This window comes from Oncorhynchus nerka, linkage group LG5 (genome assembly GCF_034236695.1).
Source record: "Oncorhynchus nerka isolate Pitt River linkage group LG5, Oner_Uvic_2.0, whole genome shotgun sequence".
Lineage (NCBI taxonomy): Eukaryota > Metazoa > Chordata > Actinopteri > Salmoniformes > Salmonidae > Oncorhynchus > Oncorhynchus nerka.
Window position 1 is genome coordinate 66,941,304 of NC_088400.1, and position 24,098 is coordinate 66,965,401.

Sequence of the window (24,098 nt, forward strand, 5' to 3'; positions counted from 1 at the left end):
GCTTCAGAGTCAATAGGCCTTCAGAGTCAATAGGGCTTCAGAATCAATAGGACTTCAGAGTCAATAGGGCTTCAGAGTCAATAGTACTTCAGAGTCAATAGGGCTTCAGAGTCAATAGGGCTTTTGTCTCAACAGGGCTTCTGACCCAATAGGGCTTCTGGACTTCTCATGTCTGCATTGGTTATTTTTCATTTTCACATGACACACACATCACACACCACAACAACCCATGCCATCATAAGTAGGGCAACTTTCATTGGTCTGTTTCTCCTGGTCAGGTCACATGGTCAGGGATCGATAACCATGGCAGCTTTGCAGACTATCAACGTGGTGAAGAGGTCCAGTATTTGAGCTATCTCTGCATAGCAGAACAGCAGGAAGTAACATGACACCTGTGTCACTCTGACTGACCTTACTGCGAGCTTCCACTCCTCTGGGTACATTTTATTACAATCCAGACTCTTTTGCCAAACAATGTCACTGTGTTCACTGTGACTCGGCTGAGGTAGGAAACTGAACGCTTCCCTAGGCACAAAATGGCTCCGACCCATCCTTTATCCGCACGGCAGCCAGGCACATGAAGAATATGATTGATGCTGAATTTGAAAGGATTAAACGGCGAGGAGAAAGCCCAACATGGGAGGTGATAGCGGTAATGTTTCCCCCGTGCAGGAGAGAGAGGAGAGGAGCGGCTCCGGCCTCGGCGCACTTCAACGAGACACAAAGCAGGAAATCTGTTGCGGCAACGAGCCAGAGGAAGAGGAATTAAGGGAGAGACACAAGAGAAGAGAGGGCTCCCCAGGGACTAGAGACAACACAGGTCTCTCTCTCTCTCTCTCTCTCAGGTAAACTCATTAGAGAGGGGTTTAAAACCTCTTGTATTACCACAGGTAAAGGGATAATCTAAACACTACCTGCTGAAGGGGAGCTGTTAGACCAGGATGGGCTTCTGACAACACAGAGAGGAGAGGAGAGGAGAGGAGATGAGAGGAGAGAAGAGGAGGGGAGAGGAGAGGAGAGGAGGGGAGGGGAGAGGAGAGGAGAGGAGGGGGAGGGGAGGGGAGGGAGAGGAGAGGGAGGAGAGGGAGAGGAGAGGAGAGGAGAGGAGAGGAGAGGGAGGAGAGGAGAGGAGAGGAGAGGAGAGGAGAGGAGAGGAGAGGAGAGGAGAGGAGAGGAGGGGAGAGGAGAGGAGAGGTGGGGAAAGGAGATGAGGAGATATGAGGAGGAGAGGAGGGGAGGAGGGGATAGAAGGGGAGAAGAGAAGTGAGGAGAGGAGGGGAGTGGACAGGAAGAGAGGAAAGAGGAGGAGAGGAGAGGAGAGGAGAGGAGAGGAAAGGAGAGGAGTGGAGAGAGGAGAGGAGAGGAGAGGAGAGGAGAGGAGAGGAGAGGAGAGGAGAGGAGAGGAGAGGAGAGGAGAGGAGAGGAGAGGGAGGGAACAAGAAAAGAGAAGAGAAGAGAGGAGATAAGTGGAGAGACCAGGAGGAATCTGAACCTATATAAACATCTCTTTCTATACAGTAAAGTGCAACGTCCCCTTTAAGAGAGAAACGCATGTAGGTAGAATCTATTTTAGTTGAACTGAATCACTCATATCTGAGTGGTTACTGTGTGAGGGAGTGAGAGAGAGAGTAAGAGAGAGTGAGAGAGAGAGAGAGAGAGAGAGAGAGAGAGAGAGAGAGAGAGAGAGAGAGAGAGAGATAGATAGATAGATATAGATATATGTATATCTATATATATAGAGAGAGATATATATAGATATAGATGAGAGATAGAGATAGAGAGCAGGTATGGGTGAGATTCGGAGGTAGAATAACCAGTGACTCCTTCCTCTCCCTCCTCTCCTTTCTCTCTGAGGTCCAATGAGGCGAACTTAAGAGGGCTGAGAAGGGGAAGTGTTTCCGTTGCGTGTTCCACCACCCTCAGCATCCATCCCTCCCACTCTCTGACTCTGAAGTAAAAGGCCATGACTGACGCACACATAGCGTACATCCATCCATAGCTGTGGCTGCATACTGGCTGGCCCACAGAGAGTGAGAGAACCTTTGAACTCGCTATTAAAAAAGTGTTCAGGGACTTTGAGCAGGAACCTCTGGGCTCCTTCCACATGGTTCTGGATAGAACGCAACCTACATCGTCGGCCGTGAAAGCTAAGAAACTGCAGGAGGAGTTGGGCTCATTAGCATTCCTACATAAGTTACGTTTATAATAAGACATAAGGTATTTGTTATCTTTATGTTAAGTCATTGCTCATCCCTAAGCGATGATCAAGTTCAACCTACTGCATGATTTAAATAAAGTCAAAGTTAAATCATATACAGTATTATATGCTAATGAGGGTTATGTTCATTTCACAACTCGGCAAGCTCATGCATCTGTAAAGTGTATGTGGTCGTTATGCAAGACAACCCCGGCAAACACCCATACGAACGGAGACTTAAAACCGCTTTGAACCGAACCCGATCATTCTGGTGCTGTCAGTCAGACACAGAGAAGAGAGAGGAGAAAAAAGGATTTTCCTGAATGGCTTGTGATGGTGATGAAGTAGAAGTCCTTGTGGCCAATGAAAGAAGAGCGTGAGGGGTGAGGGGGGAATACAATCCAGGGAAGGAGTAATCACCCAGTCCTGAGCGTTAGAGAGAAAGTATGTGTCTCTCCCTCGTCTCTCCTGGGAGCCACGGCCATGGGCAACACTATGTGGCTTATTGAAACTGATCCCTTTAAACAGAGAGCAAATTGAAAATCTCTTTCCCTCTCCTCTCTGCTCACTCGGGTGGCGCAATTAAAGGAGACAATTGCTGTTTAGTATTAGGTTTAAGGCTCTGGCTCTCTTTTCTCTCCTCTGCGGCGCCTTGAAACCATCTATTACTTCAAAGCCCCCCACTTCTGTCCCAAAGCCCAACACAGTACAGGCCTGGTAATGACTTTCATAGACGTGTCTGATGCCAACCATCCAGGCAATGTGATTGGTGGAAAACGGTGGGCTGGGGGAGGAAAAGAGCAAAGCGGAGGCAACCTTTCTCGGCTAATGACACTCTCCAGTCTCCACACAGCGTCCTTCAGACACCCCAAAAGTAATCTTGTTCACTGAATTCATTGTAGCCCTAGCCCTCCACTTGAAAGACTCATTAAGGGAAATCAAATGAATCCGCCAGACCAGATTGATGAATACTCCTCCTTAACTCATTTGTAGAAAAACACATTTTCCTACTTTTATAATGAAATGAAATCCTCTTTCGAGCAAATTTCTCGAACAAAATATTATGTGAAGCCACATGAAGGAAGACAGATAGACAGTCTAAATGTCCTGAGTATTACCCTAGTTCCTTTTGGTGACACCCAAACAAGTTGTTTGTCATCTAGACCTACGCTCTAGATGACAAAGGTGCTACATAGATCCTAAAAGGGTTCCTCCTGGAATCAAAAAAGGGTTCTACATGGAACCAAAAAGGGTTTTCCTATGGGGACACTCGAAGAACCCTTTTAGGACCCTTTTTTCTGAGAGTGCACTGTTGACTTCATTCTGGGTTTATAATGGGTGTTGTTGGTCCCAGTGTGAGTTGAGAGTATCTCACCTCCGTCGATGTCCTCGCTGCCAAAATGGTTCCTGTAGAAGAGCATGAGCTCCATCTTGTAGCACTTGTAGAGGGTCACGAGGCAGATCAACAACAACAAGATGGCCCCCAAGCCTCCCGCCAGCTCCACTGTGTACATAAGCTCTGCTGTGAGAGAAGGGAGGAGGTGAGAGAGGAGGGGGGAAGAAAAAGAGGAAGAAAAAGAGATAGAGAAGACGATAATGTTTACTTCACTAATCTTTCTTTATCAAATCCAAAAAGCAAGCACACTCACCAAATACATCCTCAAACACAGCATGGTGTCACTGCTTATGGTCTCCGGATACTTCATTAGCACAGAAGCTACATAACATGATTTAGAACATGAGGGAGATCGAGCCAGACTCCAGCTAGCTTCTAGCATGCTAACAGGGTTCCTAGATACCCCTCCCATTGATTAACCTTCAACTATGCTTATGCTTAGCTAAGCTAACCAACCCAAATCGTGGGTCACTGAGTCCTAGTTCATCAACTATTCTATAGGTAGCCCCCCCCCCAAAACAATAATACTTTGCGTGAACTACTTCTCCTAAGACGGACTCTATTTGGTGATTAGACCTCAGCAACGCACCAGCCCAGGTCAGCCATAGCCTGAAGGCCCCAGCTATAGCACACGACTGGCCAGGGACTGATGGTGACCTCCCGTTGACAAGGGAAGCTCCATTAAAGGTGTAACGCTGTAAGGGCACCAAACCAAGCAAGCCAAGTCATTAGAGCAGGAATATAATATAGACTGGCACAAGGCTGTGTCCCACATGGCAACCTATTCCCTATGTAGTGCACTACCTTTGACCAGGGCCTATAGGGCTTTGGTCAAAAGTCATGACCTATGTGAGGAAGAGGGCGCCATTTGAGACATAGCCTCGGAGAGAGGTGGAGCGAACTCTTTTACCCCCTCAGCCATCCATCATCCTCCCAGAGCTGACAGGATCTCCCAGGACCATCAACAGTAAACTCCATGAAACACTGATCTCAATAAATACACCCCACCACAACTCTGTCCGTCTGAAAGCCTGAGTGTCGAGGTAACTCAGGCACAATGCTATCCTTCCCGGGTTCCATTTAGAATCCTGTAGTACTGTACATTGAGGCTGTGGCAGTGTATGGTAGTGGAGTGGCTTCATGCTGTAGGTTTAGTGGAGGGGTGTGCACCTGCAAGGCTCTGGTTCTGCTGATTTCCGTCCTTATCTCTTAACTAGGGACTGAGTTCTACTGCCAGTTGTGTGGACTGCTAACATGAAAGCTGTCTACTAAATTGATACATTTTCAGATCAATGTGTCGTGTTTTCCTAAGTTCTGGGGATCAAACCCTTTTGGTTTCAATAAGAAAGCAAGGAGCCATGGTCGGCAAATCATCACTCTTCAACGCTTTTTAGGCCATACGATCTACATTTTTCTGAGACATAACCAGGACAATGATGTTTTCATCTCAGCCTATAACCACAAGGACCTGAAGAGACGTTCGCTAGCCAAACAGTACACCACAACAATACACAGAGATACAGTTATTATTCTGGTCCCTAGAAGCAATTGAGATTCTTTTCATCTTGTTGTCTCAAATCCCCCTTCTTTTAAAGACTCCTTCTGAGAATATCTAGAGCAATGGCCTTTCATTTCAAAGATACATTTAAGCTTTAAAACATTCACTGGACTGAGACAGCCATCTCTGTAAACCACCCAGGGCTGTGAACATGAGACCCATCAAGATCTTTTATAATAAGAATAAGAGATAACGACCCAGGTCGCAAGCTGATCCATTTTCATCATTTGAACGCTGCAGAAGTGTTGTTTGGTGTGAGACAGCCATCAGTGGTAAGCCAGAAGTGTTGTTTTGGTGAGACAGCCATCACTGGTAAGCCAGGAGTGTTTTTTTGGTGCAAGACAGCCATCACTGGTAAGCCAGGAGTGTTTTGGTGTGAGACAGCCATCCGTGGTAAGCCAGAAGTGTTTTGGTGTGAGACAGCCATCAGTGGTAAGCCAGAAGTGTTTTTGGTGTGAGACAGCCATCAGTGGTAAGCCAGAAGTGTTTTGGTGTGAGACAGCCATCAGTGGTAAGCCAGAAGTGTTTTGGTGTGAGACAGCCATCAGTGGTAAGCCAGAAGTGTTTTGGTGTGAGACAGCCATCAGTGATAAGCCAGAAGTGTTTTGGTGTGAGACAGCCATCAGTGGTAAGCCAGAAGTGTTTTGGTGTTAGACAGCCATCAGTAGTAAGCCAGAAGTGTTTTGGTGTGAGACAGCCATCAGTGGTAAGCCAGAAGTGTTTTGGTGTGAGACAGCCATCAGTGGTAAGCCAGAAGTGTTTTGGTGTGAGAGCCATCAGTGGTAAGCCAGAAGTGTTTTGGTGTGAGAGCCATCAGTGGTAAGCCAGAGGTGTTTTGGTGTGAGACAGCCATCAGTGGTAAGCCAGAAGTGTTTTGGTGTGAGACAGCCATCAGTGGTAAGCCAGAAGTGTTTTGGTGTGAGACAGCCATCAGTGGTAAGCCAGAAGTGTTTTGGTGTGAGACAGCCATCAGTGGTAAGCCAGAAGTGTTTTGGTGTGAGACAGCCATAGGGCTGTGGCGGTCATGAAATGTTGACAGCTGGTGATTGTCAAGCAAATAACTGTCATTCTCACGGTAATTGACCGTTAATTAAAATAAACACATTTAGCATCTCCTGGCTTCCACACAGCCTACAAGTCACTGATGCAGATCTTTGGAACATCTACATTTTAAAAAAGTTTAATAAATCCATATAATATAGCCTACACATTCACAATAAACCCATTATTTATTTTAGACAGGTTTAAAGAAGCATGATATGGGGAAAATGTCTATTTGAGAAGAACAGAATAGCAGACTCTGAGTTGTCCTTGTGTTAGGTCCTGATCTGACTATGCCAAATGGCTGTGAGCTACACTAGTTAAGATTTGCTTAGAATTCTGTGGCATTATTTTATAGCATGAAGAATACAATTGAACATAGCTGAATAAAATAGAAAATATATTGTCTCCAAATGATTTGAGGTAGTGCTCACATGCGGCTATTCTGTGTTGAGCAGGTAACAAAGAAACAGGAACTCCTACAGTATCTGCTTAATTTACAGTTATTAATGTAACCTGTTGTTCTACAAATGTTGGGCGATATATTTAGATGTTTAATACATTGTAAGGCTGCATGATGCGACTCTAATGAGGATTTGATAAAAGTTGCTTGAAAGGCCTGAGCTCTGCTTTGTTTTTTTGTGCGCACACGTCGGGGACGCAACTGTGCACGTCCTTATCCAATTCCGATTCCATATTGAAGATATCGGAAGAACTGTCCACAGGCATTGTTTCTTATGCTGGGCATCATTCACAGGTGATAATATATCATTCACAAGTGACAGGCTAATATTGTCACCCATCACACTATTCTTGATTGAATCTGGTCTTTACATATACTAAATAATGTGTGACATTTGTTTTGATTTAGAATGGACCATTATCATGCACATGTATCAAAACAGGGGCAGCGTGAAAAAATACATGTCATCTATGTACTTAAATAGCAAATGGAGGAAGCTTTTCCCTGTGGACCATTTTCCTGCCAGCCAGGTGGGCTATACTCCTGTTGTAAAGAGTAGCAATGTGCTTAATATTAGAAAAGTTGAGAAATAAAGATAGTAGGTCTAGCCTATAGAAAGCTGATGGGATCTTCCTCTTTTTAATAGAGGCCATCACTCTGTTTTCTCTCGCAATTACATAGCCAATAGAAATGTTGCGCAACATGAGCTCATGGGCTCTCATGAAGTGTTTGATTAGATTTTCGATAACATTTGCATTGATTTCAGAGTGATTCGACGGACAATAGAGTGCTGAGTACCAGGCAGTTAGCAAGTTTGGTAGGCTATTAATGACCAGCAGCAGCATCAGAGCTTACAGCCATCAGAGTGGTAAACCAGAAGTGTTTTTTTAGACAGCCATCAGAGTAGTAAACCAGAAGTGTTTTTTTTAGACAGCCATCAGAGTAGTAAACCAGAAGTGTTTTTTTAGACAGCCATCAGTGTGGTAAACCAGAAGTGTTTTTTTAGACAGCCATCAGAGTGGTAAACCAGAAGTGTTTTTTAGACAGCCATCAGTGTGGTAAACCAGAAGTGTTTTTTTAGACAGCCATCAGAGTGGTAAACCAGAAGTGTTTTTTAGACAGCCATCAGAGTGGTAAACCAGAAGTGTTTTTAGACAGCCATCAGTGTGGTAAACCAGAAGTGTTTTTTTAGACAGCCATCAGAGTGGTAAACCAGAAGTGTTTTTTAGACAGCCATCAGAGTGGTAAACCAGAAGTGTTTTTAGACAGCCATCAGAGTGGTAAACCAGAAGTGTTTTTTTAGACAGCCATCAGAGTGGTAAACCAGAAGTGTTTTTTTAGACAGCCATCAGTGTGGTAAACCAGAAGTGTTTTTTTAGACAGCCATCAGTGTGGTAAACCAGAAGTGTTTTTTTAGACAGCCATCAGTGTGGTAAACCAGAAGTGTTTTTTTAGACAGCCATCAGTGTGGTAAACCAGAAGTGTTTTTTTAGACAGCCATCAGAGTGGTAAACCAGAAGTGTTTTTTTAGACAGCCATCAGTGTGGTAAACCAGAAGTGTTTTTTTAGACAGCCATCAGAGTGGTAAACCAGAAGTGTTTTTTTAGACAGCCATCAGAGTGGTAAACCAGAAGTGTTTTTTTAGACAGCCATCAGTGTGGTAAACCAGAAGTGTTTTTTTAGACAGCCATCAGAGTGGTAAACCAGAAGTGTTTTTTTAGACAGCCATCAGTGTGGTAAACCAGAAGTGATCTCCCGTCTGCCTCTTTGATCTGAGAGCTGCTCTATCCCTCTGACACAATCATCTTTCACCTTGTGCTCTGGAGAATTTACACTCCTCTTTCCATTCCTGTCTTCTTTGTGTGTGTTTTTTTGTGTGGTGTTTGTATTTTGTGTATGTGTGTGTGCGTATGTGTGTGTGTGTGTGTGTGTGTGTGTGTGAGCAGGCTTTCTGAGTTGTAGTGTTTCATGGTAGTCTCTGTATGGTTTTCAATGATCACTTATTGTTGTAACGGTTGTGGAAGTGTGTGTTCGTGTGTGTGTGTGTGTGTGTCTGTGTGTGTGTGCATGCGTGCGTGCGTGTGTGTTAAAAATCATGATTTAAGTAAATACATTTTGCTGCTTACGTAAGGGTTGCGGTTTTCTCAGCGGCCGTAAAAGTGTTGAATATATTTACATAGTAAGTTATTTCCTCTTTTAAGCTTGCAGCTTTTGAGAAAGCTTTGATGGCATCCCAGTTCCATTTCATTTGGTATATTAAAGGATTTCTACAGAGAATAAACTGCACGAGATTAGGTTGGCCATTTGGATTGAAACCTCAAAACACTTTCCCTTGTGTTCCACTCGGAAGACCAAGTTAGACCAAGGTTCACTTGGATGGTTGTTTGTGATGTTTATTGATGATTGAATCTAAACCCTGGTCATATTTAGGTCTCCGAAATGCAGAACGAAAAGTACAAGTGAGAAGAAGTCCAAAATAGTTGCACCAGTCTGATGTCATGCCAATTAAGCATTATTTTTGCATTGGACACACAGGCACGCACAAACACACACACGCGCACACACACACCCGCACACGCACTCACACACACACGTAGAGAATAAATATTGACAGAAAGATGAAACAAATCCAGGCTAATGCATTTGATGTTACAATAAACACAACACTGCCTTGTCTCTGTCCAATCAGCACGCTCTTTACTGCAGCCTGACCAGCCAATCAGCAGTGTCTCATCAGTGCTTTGAAAGTATGCAAACTTGAGGATTTGGGTCACCCTGTTCTTTCTGGGTATGTGTCCTGTTGATAACACAAGTCTCTGCTGGGGAACAAGGGAGTCCTTCTCCTTAAAAGCGAGAGAAAGAAGGAGAGAGATAAAGGAAGATCGACACCACTCTGCCGAGACATGAAAATAGGACAGCTAATTAGAGGACGCTATCTGAATTAAAGAAGAAAGCAGTCTTTGAAGATGCTTGTCTCATTTCCTACCTGTTACATTTTTCACTTCATTTGCTTAGGAATTCTTCCATGTGATTATCTGCGCCATGCCCAAAATAATGGTGTGTGTGTGTGTTTGCAAGGGTTTGTTTGGACTAGCGCTTGTGAGTCTGTTTGCATGTCAGTCTGTCTCTCTGTGTCAAATCATCTTTATGTAAACATATACACCGTCTATGAACGGTCTCTTTCATGTGGCGTGGTCGCTGCAGATAAAGAATCAGACCAAGTTGTTATGCTGGGCTTTTATCCTACTTATTTATTTATTATGCTGCTGGGCCAATTGATGTGCTGTGGCTTGTGGGGAGATGGAGCTGATTGTAAATTGTCCTGGCTCCTCTAATGTAAGCACTTGGTGCCTGGCCATCGGAGTTGCTCTCTCTCTCTCTCTCTCTCTCTCTCTCTCTCTCTCTCTCTCCCTCTCTCTCTCTCTCTTTCTCTGTCCTCCCATTCTCTCTCTCTCTCTCTGTCTCTCTCTCTCTCCCTCTCTCTGTCTCTCCCTGTCTCTCTTTCTTTCTCTGTCCTCCCATTCTCTCTCTCTCTCTCTCTGTCTCTCTCTCTCTCCTCCCATTCTCTCTCTCTGTCTCTGTCTCTCTCTCTCTCTCTCTCTGTCTCTCTCTCTCTCTCTCTCCCTCTGTCTCTCTCTCTCTCTCTCTCTCTGTCCTCCCATTCGCTCTCTCTCTCTCTCTCTCTCTCTCTCTCTCTCCCTCTCTCTCTCTCCCTCTCTCTCTCTCTCTCTCTCTGTCTTTCTCTCTCTCTCTCTGTCCTCCCATTCTCCCTCTCTCGCTGTCTCTCTCTCTCTGTCTCTCTCTCTCTCGCTGTCTCTCTCTCTCTGTCCTCCCATTCTCTCTCTCTCTCTCTCTCTGTCCTCCCATTCTCTCTCTCTCTCTCTCTCTTTCTCTCTCTGTCCTCCCATTCTCTCTCTCCCTCTCGCTCTCTCTCTCTCTCTCTCTCTCTCTCGCTCTCTCTCTCTCTGTCTCTCTCTCTCTGTCTCTCTCTCTGTCCTCCCATTCTCTCTCTCTCTCTCTCTCTCTCTCTCTCTCTCTCTCTCTCTCTCTCTCTCGCTCTCTCGCTCTCTCTCTCTCTCTCTCTCTCTCTCAGTTCTTTTGATAATTGTTTTCTTTATTACATCCTCTGGCATTGCTGCTCTAATAACTTATTAATGGCAGCCGTTCAGCCTCGGTCCGTGTCGGTGCATTCAGTTTGGCCTGGAAGATGACACTGGCCCTCACTGATTTATCAGCATCGGCTGTACAAGGTGAGAATAATTTACTCTGTTTGAGGTGCTAAATTGTGGCAACGGGTGCATGAAATGTGACAGAAAATTACAGAGAGCCCGAGCCAGGAGAGGAGAGGAGCGCTCGGGGCGGTGAGGAAGAAAACAAGCCAGCGGACCTTGGCTTTAATGGACATTGTTTTCAGTGTGTTTTGATGCACCACCGAGGCTTGCGACCTTGAGACAACGACGATGGATGGATAGAAAGGCTGCTATTTTCATCATTTTAATCCATGGGTTTTATAGAGAGATTTGTCAGGTTTGACACTGGCTGCTTAATCTTTATTCAGAGTGGCCAAAATGGCTTCCTTGTTGTTGTGGTTGTTTTCTGACAGGGTCATAAAGTCAATAGTGACAACAACCTTGGACCTCTACATAGCTTGTTTTATACTACATTGACTTTCGGCTCTATTCAACAGTGATTCAGAGGTCTACAACTCAGGCCCGTGAGTAGAAGGACCATGGAGCCCAAATCATTCCTAAATCTGAAGGATTTACTTGAACTAGTCCCACAGAGAAGGCCTCCCCAGTGAAATCACCTATTATAATGGATGCTTTAATCCAGTACCCAGCAGGCAAATAAGGTACCCTTTGTCCTCCTAATGATGAAATCAATCCATCGTCCTCCGCCTCTCTCCCCTGGAGACGCAGCACAGGGCAGTCAACACGCTCCACCACTCAACACCCTCTACACCTTCAGCACCCTCCACACCACCACACTTCCGCACCCTCCACACCACCACATCTCCGCACCCTCCACACCACACCCACAACCCACATGTCAGTGACAAATCCCGATGGCAGCCGTCCCTCCAAATACACTAGCCCTGTAAGGAGGAGGTGGGGGGGAAACAAGATGAATGGAGAGGTGCCCAGTAGCTCTGTCAAATCTATCGCTGTGTAAGTGAGGCACAGTCCCCGACCGTCGGGAGATCATTTGTCTTAATCTATGGGCGGAGAGTGTCAGGATGTGGGCTGTGGGCGCCAGGCAGAGAAGAATGGACCTCTTTAGTGTAATCTCTGACACCTGACCGACGGTGCGCTGATACACGGGGACAAGATCTTTGATTTAACCAGGAGATGGAGGGGAGAGAAGAGGAGAGAAGGAGAGGATGGTAGAGGATGAGGGGGTGTGGAGGAAGAGGAGGTAGAGGATGAGGGGGTGGGGAGGAAGAGGAAGAGGAGGTATAGAATGAGGGGGTGGGGAGGAAGAGGAGGTAGAGGATGAGGGGGTGGGGAGGAAGAGGGAAGAAGAGGTAGAGGATGAGGGGGTGTGGAGGAAGAGGAAGAGGGAAGAGGAGGTAGAGGATGGGGGTGGGGAGTTAGAGGAAGAGGAAGTAGAGGATGAGGGGTGGGGAGGAAGAGGAAGAGGATGTAGAGGATGAGGGGTGGGGAGGAAGAGGAAGAGGAGGTATAGAATGAGGGGGTGGGGGAAGAGGAAGAGGAGGTAGAGAATGAGGGGTGGGGAGGAAGAGGGAAGAAGAGGTAGAGGATGAGGGGGTGGGGAGGAAGAGGAAGAGGGAAGAGGAGGTAGAGGATGGGGGTGGGGAGTTAGAGGAAGAGGAGGTAGAGGATGGGGGGTGGGGAGTTAGAGGAAGAGGAGGTAGAGGATGAGGGGGTGGGGAGGAAGAGGAGGTAGAGGATGAGGGGGTGGGGAGGAAGAGGAAGAGGAAGAGGAGGAATGAGGGGTAGAATGATGAGGGGTGGGGAGGAAGAGGGAAGAGGAGGTAGATGATGAGGGGGTGGGGAGGAAGAGGGAAGAGGAGGTAGAGGATGAGGGGTGGGGAGGAAGGAGGAAGAGGAGGTATAGAATGACTGTCTGGGGATGGCTTGGGTTGAGGAAGAGGAAGAGGACTGTCTGGTGGATGGCTGACATCTGGTGGATGGCTTGGATGATCACCCTTTATCATGGACTGTCTGGTGGAGTGACATCACCCTTTAGATGTTGACTGTCTGGTGGATGGCTTGTGACATCAACCTTTATCATGTTGACTGTCTGGTGGATGGCTTGTGACATCACCATTTATCATGTTGGCTGTCTGGTGGATGGCTTGTGACATCACCCTTTATTATGTTGACTGTCTGGTGGATGGCTTGTGATATCACCCTTTATCATGTTGGCTGTCTGGTGGATGGCTTGTGTCATGACGTGGCCCTCTTTGGATATAGCAAGCACCAACTCTCTCTCTCTCACCACCTCTCTCTTCCTCCTATACCCAGGCTCTGTTATCTCAGGTCGTAAATTCATGGAGGAGACTCTCTCCCTCATGCAGTATAGAGAGAGAAAGGTTCACAGTAGAATAAAAGGAACTTATTCTATCTCACAGAACTTGAGAACTGAACAATATCCATGTTTTGGAGAATGTGTAACCGGTCGGTGGAGAATCCAGCTACGACCGGTCCGTTTTGTTTAATGTTTGTGACCTCATTGAGAGACAATACAGCCACATTACCATGACTCTGTTTATACAAGAGTCTCCGTTATGAGATTTGCATCTTATTATTGTATAAAATGAATGAGTAAAGATGAAACTATTTGTGAAATGATGTAATGTGATTTTAAACTGTTTAATGAAAGAGAATCCAATTCCCTTTAAAGTTTCACGAAGTCATTGGCCCGCCCCGGTGAGCACAGACATCGATCTGGCGTCATGGGACAGCCTTTTTACTGTGCCGAATAAAACCCACACCTGGAGAAGCCCACTTCAGACCATGTGTACCTCGAGCATCGAGGGGGCTAAGGTTTGAGTAGAGACCACAAAAACCACAGGACAAGCTAAGGTTGTAATGGTTGCTGAATTCTTAACCATGTGGTTAAACTCTGAGTCTATCGATCCGACAGAATAAAAGCAACTCTTCGATACTAATTACTAGTCTGCAGCTAGACGTTATGTCGACCTGAAATGAAAAGGCCGACAACCGCCGACACATCTATTCTATAAGAACATTTCTGAATGTTACTCTGAAGTATCCATTCTAACAAAAGTCCCCAGGGATGCAGAGAGAATCTCAGATGAACTTTCCAACAGAGAAAGGACAATTCCAACAGAGATCACAACGACACACTGTACATATATATATATTGATTGATTGCAGTTATCCCGAATGAGTGAGCGTTCATGTGCAAAGGATTTGCATTTCAATGATTATAATTATCAACTCTGTAGTGTCTTGTCTTTCACGCCCTTCTCAGTCCCTTTGTCTACCAAGCCGCCATACTAGGGCACTAGGGCACATCCCTTATCATTTCCTTGTAACCATATCTACTGTTTGTTTGTTTGTTATGCATTTCTGTGATTATTTAGTTAGTAAATAAATGATTAAGATAATTGATGTATGGATGATTCATAGTGAAGGCTGGGTTCATGCAGATAAACAACACCAACGTTTGGAATGAGACTAACGTGAGGTAAAGAATAATTCATTAATTAGAAGATTTATTGATCAGATATTAAAATATCTGAAGTTATATTAGGAAAATTATAACTTTGTAATCTGAAGATTTTCCTTGGTGCCCCAACTTCCTAGTTAATTACATTTACATGATTAGTTTAATCACGTAATAATAATTACAGAGAATTGATTTGATAAAATAAGTCTTCACTTTAATGATGCCAAAGACAGAACACTTGTGACATCACCCTTTATCATGTTGGCTGTCTGGTGGATGGCTTGTGTTATGGTGTTGGGGGACCAGGCCCTGTCTGGTGGATGGCTTGTGTTATGGTGTTGGGGAATCAGGCCATGTCTGGTGGATGGCTTGTGTTATGGTGTTGGGGAATCAGGCCATGTCTGGTGGATGGCTTGTGTTATGGTGTTGGGGGACCAGGCCCTGTCTGGTGGATGGCTTGTGTTATGGTGTTGGGGGACCAGGCCCTGTCTGGTGGATGGCTTGTGTTATGGTGTTGGGGGACCAGGCCCTGTCTGGTGGATGGCTTGTGTTATGGTGTTGGGGGACCAGGCCCTGTCTGGTGGATGGCTTGTGTTATGGTGTTGGGGGACCAGGCCCTGTCTGGTGGATGGCTTGTGTTATGGTGTTGGGGGACCAGGCCCTGTCTGGTGGATGGCTTGTGTTATGGTGTTGGGGGACCAGGCCCTGTCTGGTGGATGGCTTGTGTTATGGTGTTTGTCTGGTGGATGGCTTGTGTTATGGTGTTGGGGCCCTGTCTGGTGGATGGCTTGTGTTATGGTGTTGGGGGACCAGGCCCTGTCTGGTGGATGGCTTGTGTTATGGTGTTGGGGGACCAGGCCCTGTCTGGTGGATGGCTTGTGTTATGGTGTTGGGGGACCAGGCCCTGTCTGGTGGATGGCTTGTGTTATGGTGTTGGGGAATCAGGCCATGTCTGGTGGATGGCTTGTGTTATGGTGTTGGGGGACCAGGCCCTGTCTGGTGGATGGCTTGTGTTATGGTGTTTGGGGACCAGGCCCTGTCTGGTGGATGGCTTGTGTTATGGTGTTGGGGGATCAGGCCCTGTCTGGTGGATGGCTTGTGTTATGGTGTTGGGGGATCAGGCCCTGTCTGGTAGATAGCTTTGTTATGGTGTTGAGGGATCAGGCCCTGTCTGGTAGATAGCTTTGTTATGGTGTTGAGGGATCAGGCCCTGTCTGGTAGATAGCTTTGTTGTGGTGTTGGGGGACCAGGCCCTGTCTGGTATATAGCTTTGTTGTGGTGTTGGGGGACTAGGCCCTGTCTGGTATATAGCTTTGTTATGGTGTTGGGGGACCAGGCCCTGTCTGGTAGATAGCTTTGTTGTGGTGTTGTGAGATTGGGCCGTGCTCTGGAATGAAGCTAATGCTGTCACCATGGTGATGGATGGAGATGCATTGAGTCCAGGCCCTACTCTGGTAGACGTTAGTCAGCCAATGGGCTCTGACCATCAAGATTTGAAAGGATGCAACGTGTCTAGAAAAACAGAGAGAGATGAACATGGTCCCTCTGCTGCTTCTCTGAATTGGCAACAAGATAACATCTGTCTATCTGTCGGTCTCCAGCCTTAAAACACATTTCAATGTTTGACGTTAATGTGACATTAAGCAGGTATCTAAAAAATGAAACAGACAGAATAACCTTCAGATAATTATGGTTTTAAGTGAAAACTCAGCTGTGTGTGTGTGTGTGTGTGTGTGTGTGTGTGTGTGTTTGTGTGTCTGTGTGTCCTACCTCTCTTTGCGAGCTGGATGTTAGCCTGCCGTCTGCCGTTGCCATTCTCCACGAAGCAGGAGTAGTTCCCCAGATCAGCCTCTTCCACCGAGTCAATGGTCAGGGTGATCGACACCTCCTGCTCTCCCAGGTGCTCCCGGATAAGCCTGCAGAGAAGACAATAGAAGAGGAGAAGAGAATAGGAGAGGAGAGAAGCAGAGAGGAGAACGTAGAGAAAAGGGGAGGAGAAGAGAGAAAAGGGGAGGAGAAGAGAGAAGAGGAGAGGAGAAGAGAGAAGGGAGAAGAGAGGAGGGAGAACAGAGAAGAGAAAGTCTCTGTGATGATTCTGTCTGTGATTGATTGACAATTACCAAGCATTATCCCCCTCACTGTGACTTGATTACCCAGGAGGGCTGGCTTGGGGGGCAGATTAGCGAGGATGCTAATTTCACTGGAGACGTGACTTGACATGAATTGGCCTTGATACAGATTGTGGATAGAACAGCACAAGTGATGGTACACTTTACAAACCATGGATGACCGTAATACCACAGTCAGTCATCATTTCTACAGACTTTACAGTCATTTCATTGAAAGTCAACAGCATTGTTTCAGCTCGCACAGTGTTGTAAGATAACTAGCTAAATAATGAGGTTGAAAAAGTATCTTCTTATAGCGGCATGCTGCTATGGAAACGGAGGAACGGCAGAGAAAAACAATATGAGTTAAAAAGTAAAGGAATCTCTCCTGCTAGGCACACACAGAGCAGGCGGAACAGATGGAAAAATAATGATCTCTATTCTTTAGTGTTTACAGATATCGGCCGCCATTCTGTCTCTTTTATGACACTGAGCCTAATAATGCGAAAAGACAACTGTACAAATGTCACTTGCTGTTGTTCTCCTCTCCCTTGGGGACACTTGAATGTGGTTCAGAACAATCAATCCCATTTCTCCTCTTCAGCATGTCTGGGAAGGATGGGGGAAGTTCATCAGGTCAATTACACAGTGCAGTACAGATGGTGGAAGTGGAAGGCAGACTGACATGGGGAATCTAGTATTTACAGTTGTGGTAATGCCCTTAGCTTTCCAACACCCAACTGCTTCTAACTGAGGCTCCATGAAGGATCCATGAAGGAGATAAGATGACAAGACCTGTTGGACTAGGAGAGGAGGAGGTGGAGGAGGGTGGGGGGGAGAGGTGAAGGAAGGGGAGAGGAGGAGGTGGAGGAGGGTGGGGGGGAGAGATGAAGGAAGGGGAGAGGAGGAGGTGGAGGAGGGTGGGGGGGGAGAGGGAAGGGGGTGGAGGAGGAGGAGGAGGTGGAGGAGGGGGGGAGGAGGAGGGGGAGGGTGGGGGGAAGGAAGGAATGGGAGAGGAGGAGGTGGAGGAGGGTGGGGGGGAGAGGTGAAGGAAGGGGAGAGGTGGAGGAGGTGGGGGGAGGGGGGGGGGAGAGGTGAAGGGGGGGAGAGGAGGAGGTGGAGGAGGGTGGGGGGGAGAGGTGAAGGAAGGGGAAGGGGAGGGGAGGAGGTGGGGGAGGGTGGAGGGGGGGAGAGGTGGGGGAAGGTGAAGGAAGGGGAGGAGGTGGAGGAGGGTGGGGGGGAGGGAAGGGGGAGGGGGAGGAGGTGAAGGAAGGGGGAGAGGAGGAGGTGAGGAGGGTGGGGGGGAGAGGTGAAGGAAGGGAGAGGGGGAGGTGGAGGAGGAGCTGAAGGAAGGGGAGAGGGAGGAGGGTGGAGGAGGGGGGGGAGAGGTGAAGGAAGGGGAGAGGAGGAGGTGGAGGAGGGTGGGGGGAGAGGTGAAGGAAGGGAGGAGAGGAGGAGGTGGAGGAGGGTGGGGGAGAGGTGAAGGAAGGGGAGAGGAGGAGGTGAGGAGGGTGGGGGGAGAGGTGAAGGAAGGGGGAGGAGGAGGTGGAGGAGGGTGGGGGAGAGGTGAAGGAAGGGGAGAGGAGGAGGTGAGGAGGGTGGGGGGGAGAGGTGAAGGAAGGGGGAGGAGGAGGTGGAGGAGGGTGGGGGGGGAGAGGTGAAGGAAGGGGAGAGGAGGAGGTGAGGGAGGGTGGGGGAGAGGTGAAGGAAGGGGGAGGAGGAGGTGGAGGAGGGTGGGGGGGGAGAGGTGAAGGAAGGGAAGGGGAGAGGAGGAGGTGAGGAGGGTGGGGGGAGGTGAAGGAAGGGGAGAGGAGGAGGTGGAGGAGGGTGGGGGGAGAGGTGAAGGAAGGGGGGAGGAGGGAGGTGGAGGGAGGGTGGGGGGAGAGGTGAAGGTGGGGGGGAGAGGAGGAGCTGAGGAGGTTGGTGGGAGGAGGTTGGAGGGAGGAGTGGGAGGAAGTGGAGAGGAGGTGGAGGAGGGGAGAGGTAAAGGAAGGGGGAGGAGGAGGTGAAGAGGAGGTTGGTGGAAGGAGGGGGAGGAATGTGGAGGAGGGAGCAGGTTGTTGGGGAGACACAGAGAAGGGACAATGATGTTCAACAGGCTATTGTAGACGAGATACAGAGACTGACGTGGAGACAGAGGCTGACGTGGAGACGTTCAACAGACTATATAGTAGACTACAGAGAGATACAGAGACTACAGAGGCGTGGAGACGTTCAACAGACTATATAGTAGACTAGATACAGAGACTGTTCAACGTGGAGAGACGTTCAACAGACAGTATATAGTAGACTAGATGGAGACGTTCAGAGACTAGACTAGATACAGAGACTGACGCGGAGACGTTCAACAGACTATATAGTAGACAGAGATGGAGACAGAGACTGACGTGGAGACGTTCAACAGACTATATAGTAGACTACAGAGATACGTGGAGACAGACTGACGTGGAGACAGAGACGGTCAACAGACTATATAGTAGACTAGATACAGAGACTGACGTGGAGACAGAGACGTTCAACAGACTATATAGTAGACTAGATACAGAGACTGACGTGGAGACGTTCAACAGACTATATAGTAGACTAGATACAGAGACTGGACGTCAACAGGAGACGATTCAGACAGACAGATATAGTAGACTAGATACAGAGACTGACGTGGAGACGTTCAACAGACTATATAGTAGACTAGATACAGAGGCTGACGTGGAGACGTTCAACAGACTATATAGTAGACGAGATACAGAGACTGACGTGGAGACGTCACCCGTTTCAGCCCATCATATAACCCAGAGGTGTTATGTGTGAGAGGTAATACAGAGCCGTCCTTCTGGTTTACCTTTAGATAAGAGGATAACATGACATACATCATGGAGTGGTCTGGTCTCCAATTGATATGTGGTACAGAGACGGTGATATCTCTTATAATGCACTCCTCCATCCCTACTGTTCTAATGATCTCGTTCCTCTTCAGACTGGATATTAAGACAGAAGTCTATACAGCCTAGAGGTTAAATGACTTCAGTCCTCTCTTGAGAGAGTTGAAGCATCTGTAATCATTTGCTTCTCATGACCATCTTGTCTTCCCCGTCTGTAATGTGGGATCACTGTACAGTAGTTCACAAACAAGAGAACAGAATCATTTGAGGATGGGGAGTTACCGGGGTGATAGACGACTAAATCCCTCTCCATGATGAAGGAAGTTTCTGATGAACTTCCCCAACGTCATGGAGCCCAGACCAGGCTTTGTGGAATCTAGCTCCGACTACATTGATTCTCCCAAGATCAACACTTCAAAACATTTTAATTATTAAACGGCCACCTTGTACCTATGTTTGTCCTCTGTAGTTGCGTTCCTTTCTGTTTGCTGGAATCCATACTATTTCAATAAACGTTAATCAAATATAACCACAGACTGTTTGCTCATTGCTGTTGTTCTAAGATGGCAATTCAGCACAAATGCACATGTGCCAATCTCAACAAGTAAACAGTCGGTGGTGGTATTTGATTAATGTTTATTGAAAAGGTATGCATTTCAGCAAACAAAGAAAGGAACGCAACTACAAACAACATCCTCCTCCTCCATCCCTCTCCAGCCCTCTTATCCTCCTCCACCCCTCTCCATCCCTCTTATCCTCCTCCATCCCTCTCCAGCCCTCTTATCCTCCTCCATCCCTCCCCAGCCCTCTTATCCTCCTCCATCCCTCTCCAGCCCTCTTATCCTCCTCCATCCCTCTCCAGCCATCTTATCCTCCTCCATCCCTCTCCAGCCCTCTTATCCTCCTCCATCCCTCTCCAGCCCTCTTGTCCTCCTCCATCGCTCTCCAGCCCTCTTATCCTCCTCTATCCATCTCCAGCCCAATTATCCTCCTCCATCCCTCCCTAGCCCTCTTATCCTCCTCCATCCCTCTCCAGCTCTCTTATCCTCCTCCATCCCTCTCCAACCCTCTTATCCTCCTCTATCCATCTCCAGCCCAATTATCCTCCTCCATCCCTCCCTAGCCCTCTTATCCTCCTCCATCCCTCCTATCCTCCTCCATCCCTCTCCAACCCTCTTATCCTCCTCTATCCATCTCCAGCCCTCTTATCCTCCTCCATCCGTCTCCAGCCCTCTTATCCTCCGCTATCCCTCTCCATCCTCCTCCATCCCTCCATCCATCTCCTCCATCCCCCTCTATCACTCTCCATCCTCCTCCATCCCTCTCCATCCCCTTCATCCCTCTACATCCCTCTATATCCCTCTCTATCCATCTCCATCCTCCTCCATCCCTCTATATCCTACTCCATTCCTCTCCACCCTCCTGCATCCTCTATATCCTCCTCTCCATTCCTCTCCATCAATGTCCATCTCTCTCTATCCATCTCCATCCACCTCCATCCCTCTATATCCCTCTCCATCCACCTCCATCCCTCTATATCCCTCTCCATCCACCTCCATCCTCTATATCCCTCTCCATCCACCTCCATCCCTCTATATCCCTCTCCATCCACCTCCATCCCTCTATATCCTCCTCTATCCCTCTCCATCCCTCTATTTCCCTCTCCATCCACCTCCATCCCTCTCTATCCCTCTCCATCCTCCTCTATCCCTCTCCATCCACCTCCAACCTTCTCCATCCCTCTCCATCCCTCTCTATCCCTTTCCATCCTCCTCCATCCCTCTCCATCTCCCTCCATCCACCTCCATCCCTCTCTATCCCTCTCCATCCCTCTCTATCCCTCTCCATCCACCTCCATCTCTCTATTTCCCTCTCCATCCACGTCCATCCCTTTATATCCCTCTCTATCCCTCTCAATCCACCTCCATCCTTCTAAATCCCTCTACATCCCTATCCATCCTCCTTCATCCCTCTCTATCCCTCTCCATCCCTCTCCATCCTCCTCAATCCCTCTCCTTCCCTCTACATCCTCCTCCATCCCTCTCTATCCCTCTCCATCCACATCCATCCCTCTATATTCCTCTCCATACCTCTCTATCTCTCTCCATCCACCTCCATCCCTCTCTATCCCTCTCCATCCACCTCCATCCCTTTCCATCCCTCTATTTCCCTCTCCATCCACCTCCATCCCTTTATATCCCTCTCTATCCCTCTCAATCCACCTCCATCCCTCTATATCCCTCTCCACCCTCCTGCATCCCTCTATATCCTCCTCCATTCCTCTCCATCAACGTCCATCCCTCTCTATCCATCTCCATCCACCTCCATCCCTCTATATCCCTCTCTATCCCTCTCCACCCTCCTGCATCCCTCTATATCCTCCTCCATTCCTCTCCATCAACGTCCATCCCTCTCTATCCATCTCCATCCACCTCCATCCCTCTATATCCCTCTCCATCCACCTCCATCCCTCTATATCCCTCTCCACCCTCCTGCATCCCTCTATATCCTCCTCCATTCCTCTCCATCAACGTCCATCCCTCTCTATCCATCTCCATCCACCTCCATCCCTCTATATCCCTCTCCATCCACCTCCATCCCTCTATATCCCTCTCCACCCTCCTGCATCCTCTATACCTCCTCCTCCATTCCTCTCCATCAACGTCCATCCCTCTCTATCCATCTCCATCCACCTCCATCCCTCTATATCCCTCTCCATCCACCTCCATCCCTCTATATCCCTCTCCATCCACCTCCATCCCTCTATATCCCTCTCCATCCACCTCCATCCCTCTATATCCCTCTCCATCCACCTCCATCCCTCTATATCCCTCTCCATCCACCTCCATCCCTCTATATCCTCCTCTATCCCTCTCCATCCCCCTCTATCCCTCTATTTCCCTCTCCATCCACCTCCATCCCTCTCTATCCCTCTCCATCCTCCTCTATCCCTCTCCATCCACCTCCAACCTTCTCCATCCCTCTCCATCCCTCTCTATCCCTTTCCATCCTCCTCCATCCCTCTCCATCTCCCTCCATCCACCTCCATCCCTCTCTATCCCTCTCCATCCCTCTCTATCCCTCTCCATCCACCTCCATCTCTCTATTTCCCTCTCCATCCACGTCCATCCCTTTATATCCCTCTCTATCCTCTCAATCCACCTCCATCCTTCTAAATCCCTCTACATCCCTATCCATCCTCCTTCATCCTCTCTATCCCTCTCCATCCTCCTCAATCCCTCTCCTTCCCTCTCCATCCTCCTCCATCCCTCTATATCCCTCTCCATCCACATCCATCCCTCTATATTCCTCTCCATCCTCCTCCATACCTCTCTATCCTCTCCATCCACCTCCATCCCTCTCTATCCCTCTCCATCCACCTCCATCCCTTTCCATCCCTCTATTTCCCTCTCCATCCACCTCCATCCCTTTATATCCCTCTCTATCCCTCTCAATCCACCTCCATCCCTCTATATCCCTCTCCACCCTCCTGCATCCCTCTATATCCTCCTCCATTCCTCTCCATCAACGTCCATCCCTCTCTATCCATCTCCATCCACCTCCATCCCTCTATATCCCTCTCCATCCACCTCCATCCCTCTATATCCCTCTCCACCCTCCTGCATCCCTCTATATCCTCCTCCATTCCTCTCCATCAACGTCCATCCCTCTCTATCCATCTCCATCCACCTCCATCCCTCTATATCCCTCTCCATCCACCTCCATCCCTCTATATCCCTCTCCATCCACCTCCATCCCTCTATATCCCTCTCCATCCACCTCCATCCCTCTATATCCCTCTCCATCCACCTCCATCCCTCTATATCCTCCTCTATCCCTCTCCATCCCCCTCTATCCCTCTATTTCCCTCTCCATCCACCTCCATCCCTCTCTATCCCTCTCCAGCCCTCTTATCCTCCTCCATCCCTCCCCAGCCCTCTTATCCTCCTCCATCCCTCTCCAGCCCTCTCCATCCTCCTCCATCCCTCTCCAGCCATCTTATCCTCCTCCATCCCTCTCCAGCCCTCTTATCCTCCTCCATCCCTCTCCAGCCCTCTTGTCCTCCTCCATCGCTCTCCAGCCCTCTTATCCTCCTCTATCCATCTCAGCCCAATTATCCTCCTCCATCCCTCCCTAGCCCTCTCTCTCCTCCTCCATCCCTCTCCAGCTCTCTTATCCTCCTCCATCCCTCTCCCCCTCTTATCCTCCTCTATCCATCTCCAGCCCTTATCCTCCTCCATCCCTCCTATAGCCCTCTTATCCCTCTCCATCCCTCCTGCATCCTCCTCCATCCCTCTCCAACCCTCTTATCCTCCTCTATCCATCTCCATCCCTCTTATCCTCCTCCATCCCTCTCCAGCCCTCTTATCCTCCTCTATCCCTCTCCATCCTCCTCCATCCCTCTCCATCCTCCTCCATCCCTCTATATCCCCCTCTATCACTCTCCATCCTCCTCCATCCCTCTCCATCCCCCTTCATCCCTCTACATCCCTCTATATCCCTCTCTATCCATCTCCATCCTCCTCCATCCCTCTATATCCTACTCCATTCCTCTCCACCCTCCTGCATCCCTCTATATCCTCCTCCATTCCTCTCCATCAATGTCCATCCCTCTCTATCCATCTCCATCCACCTCCATCCCTCTATATCCCTCTCCATCCACCTCCATCCCTCTATATCCCTCTCCATCCACCTCCATCCCTCTATATCCCTCTCCATCCACCTCCATCCCTCTATATCCCTCTCCATCCACCTCCATCCCTCTATATCCCTCTCCATCCACCTCCATCCCTCTAT

General features: G+C 48.2%; 1 protein-coding gene across 1 annotated transcript in view; it reads right to left on the minus strand.

Moving 5' to 3' along the window:
- The window catches only part of LOC115126160 (interleukin-1 receptor accessory protein-like 1), a 423,550-nt gene that overhangs the window by 36,920 nt on the left and 362,532 nt on the right, over positions 1–24,098 (minus strand). Inside the window, exons 8-9 of the mRNA XM_065018987.1 lie at positions 16,085–16,230; positions 3,573–3,719 (exon numbers count right to left, since the gene is read on the minus strand). Coding sequence (XP_064875059.1) covers positions 3,573–3,719; positions 16,085–16,230 — 293 coding nt within the window. The remainder of the gene's footprint in view (positions 1–3,572; positions 3,720–16,084; positions 16,231–24,098) is intronic.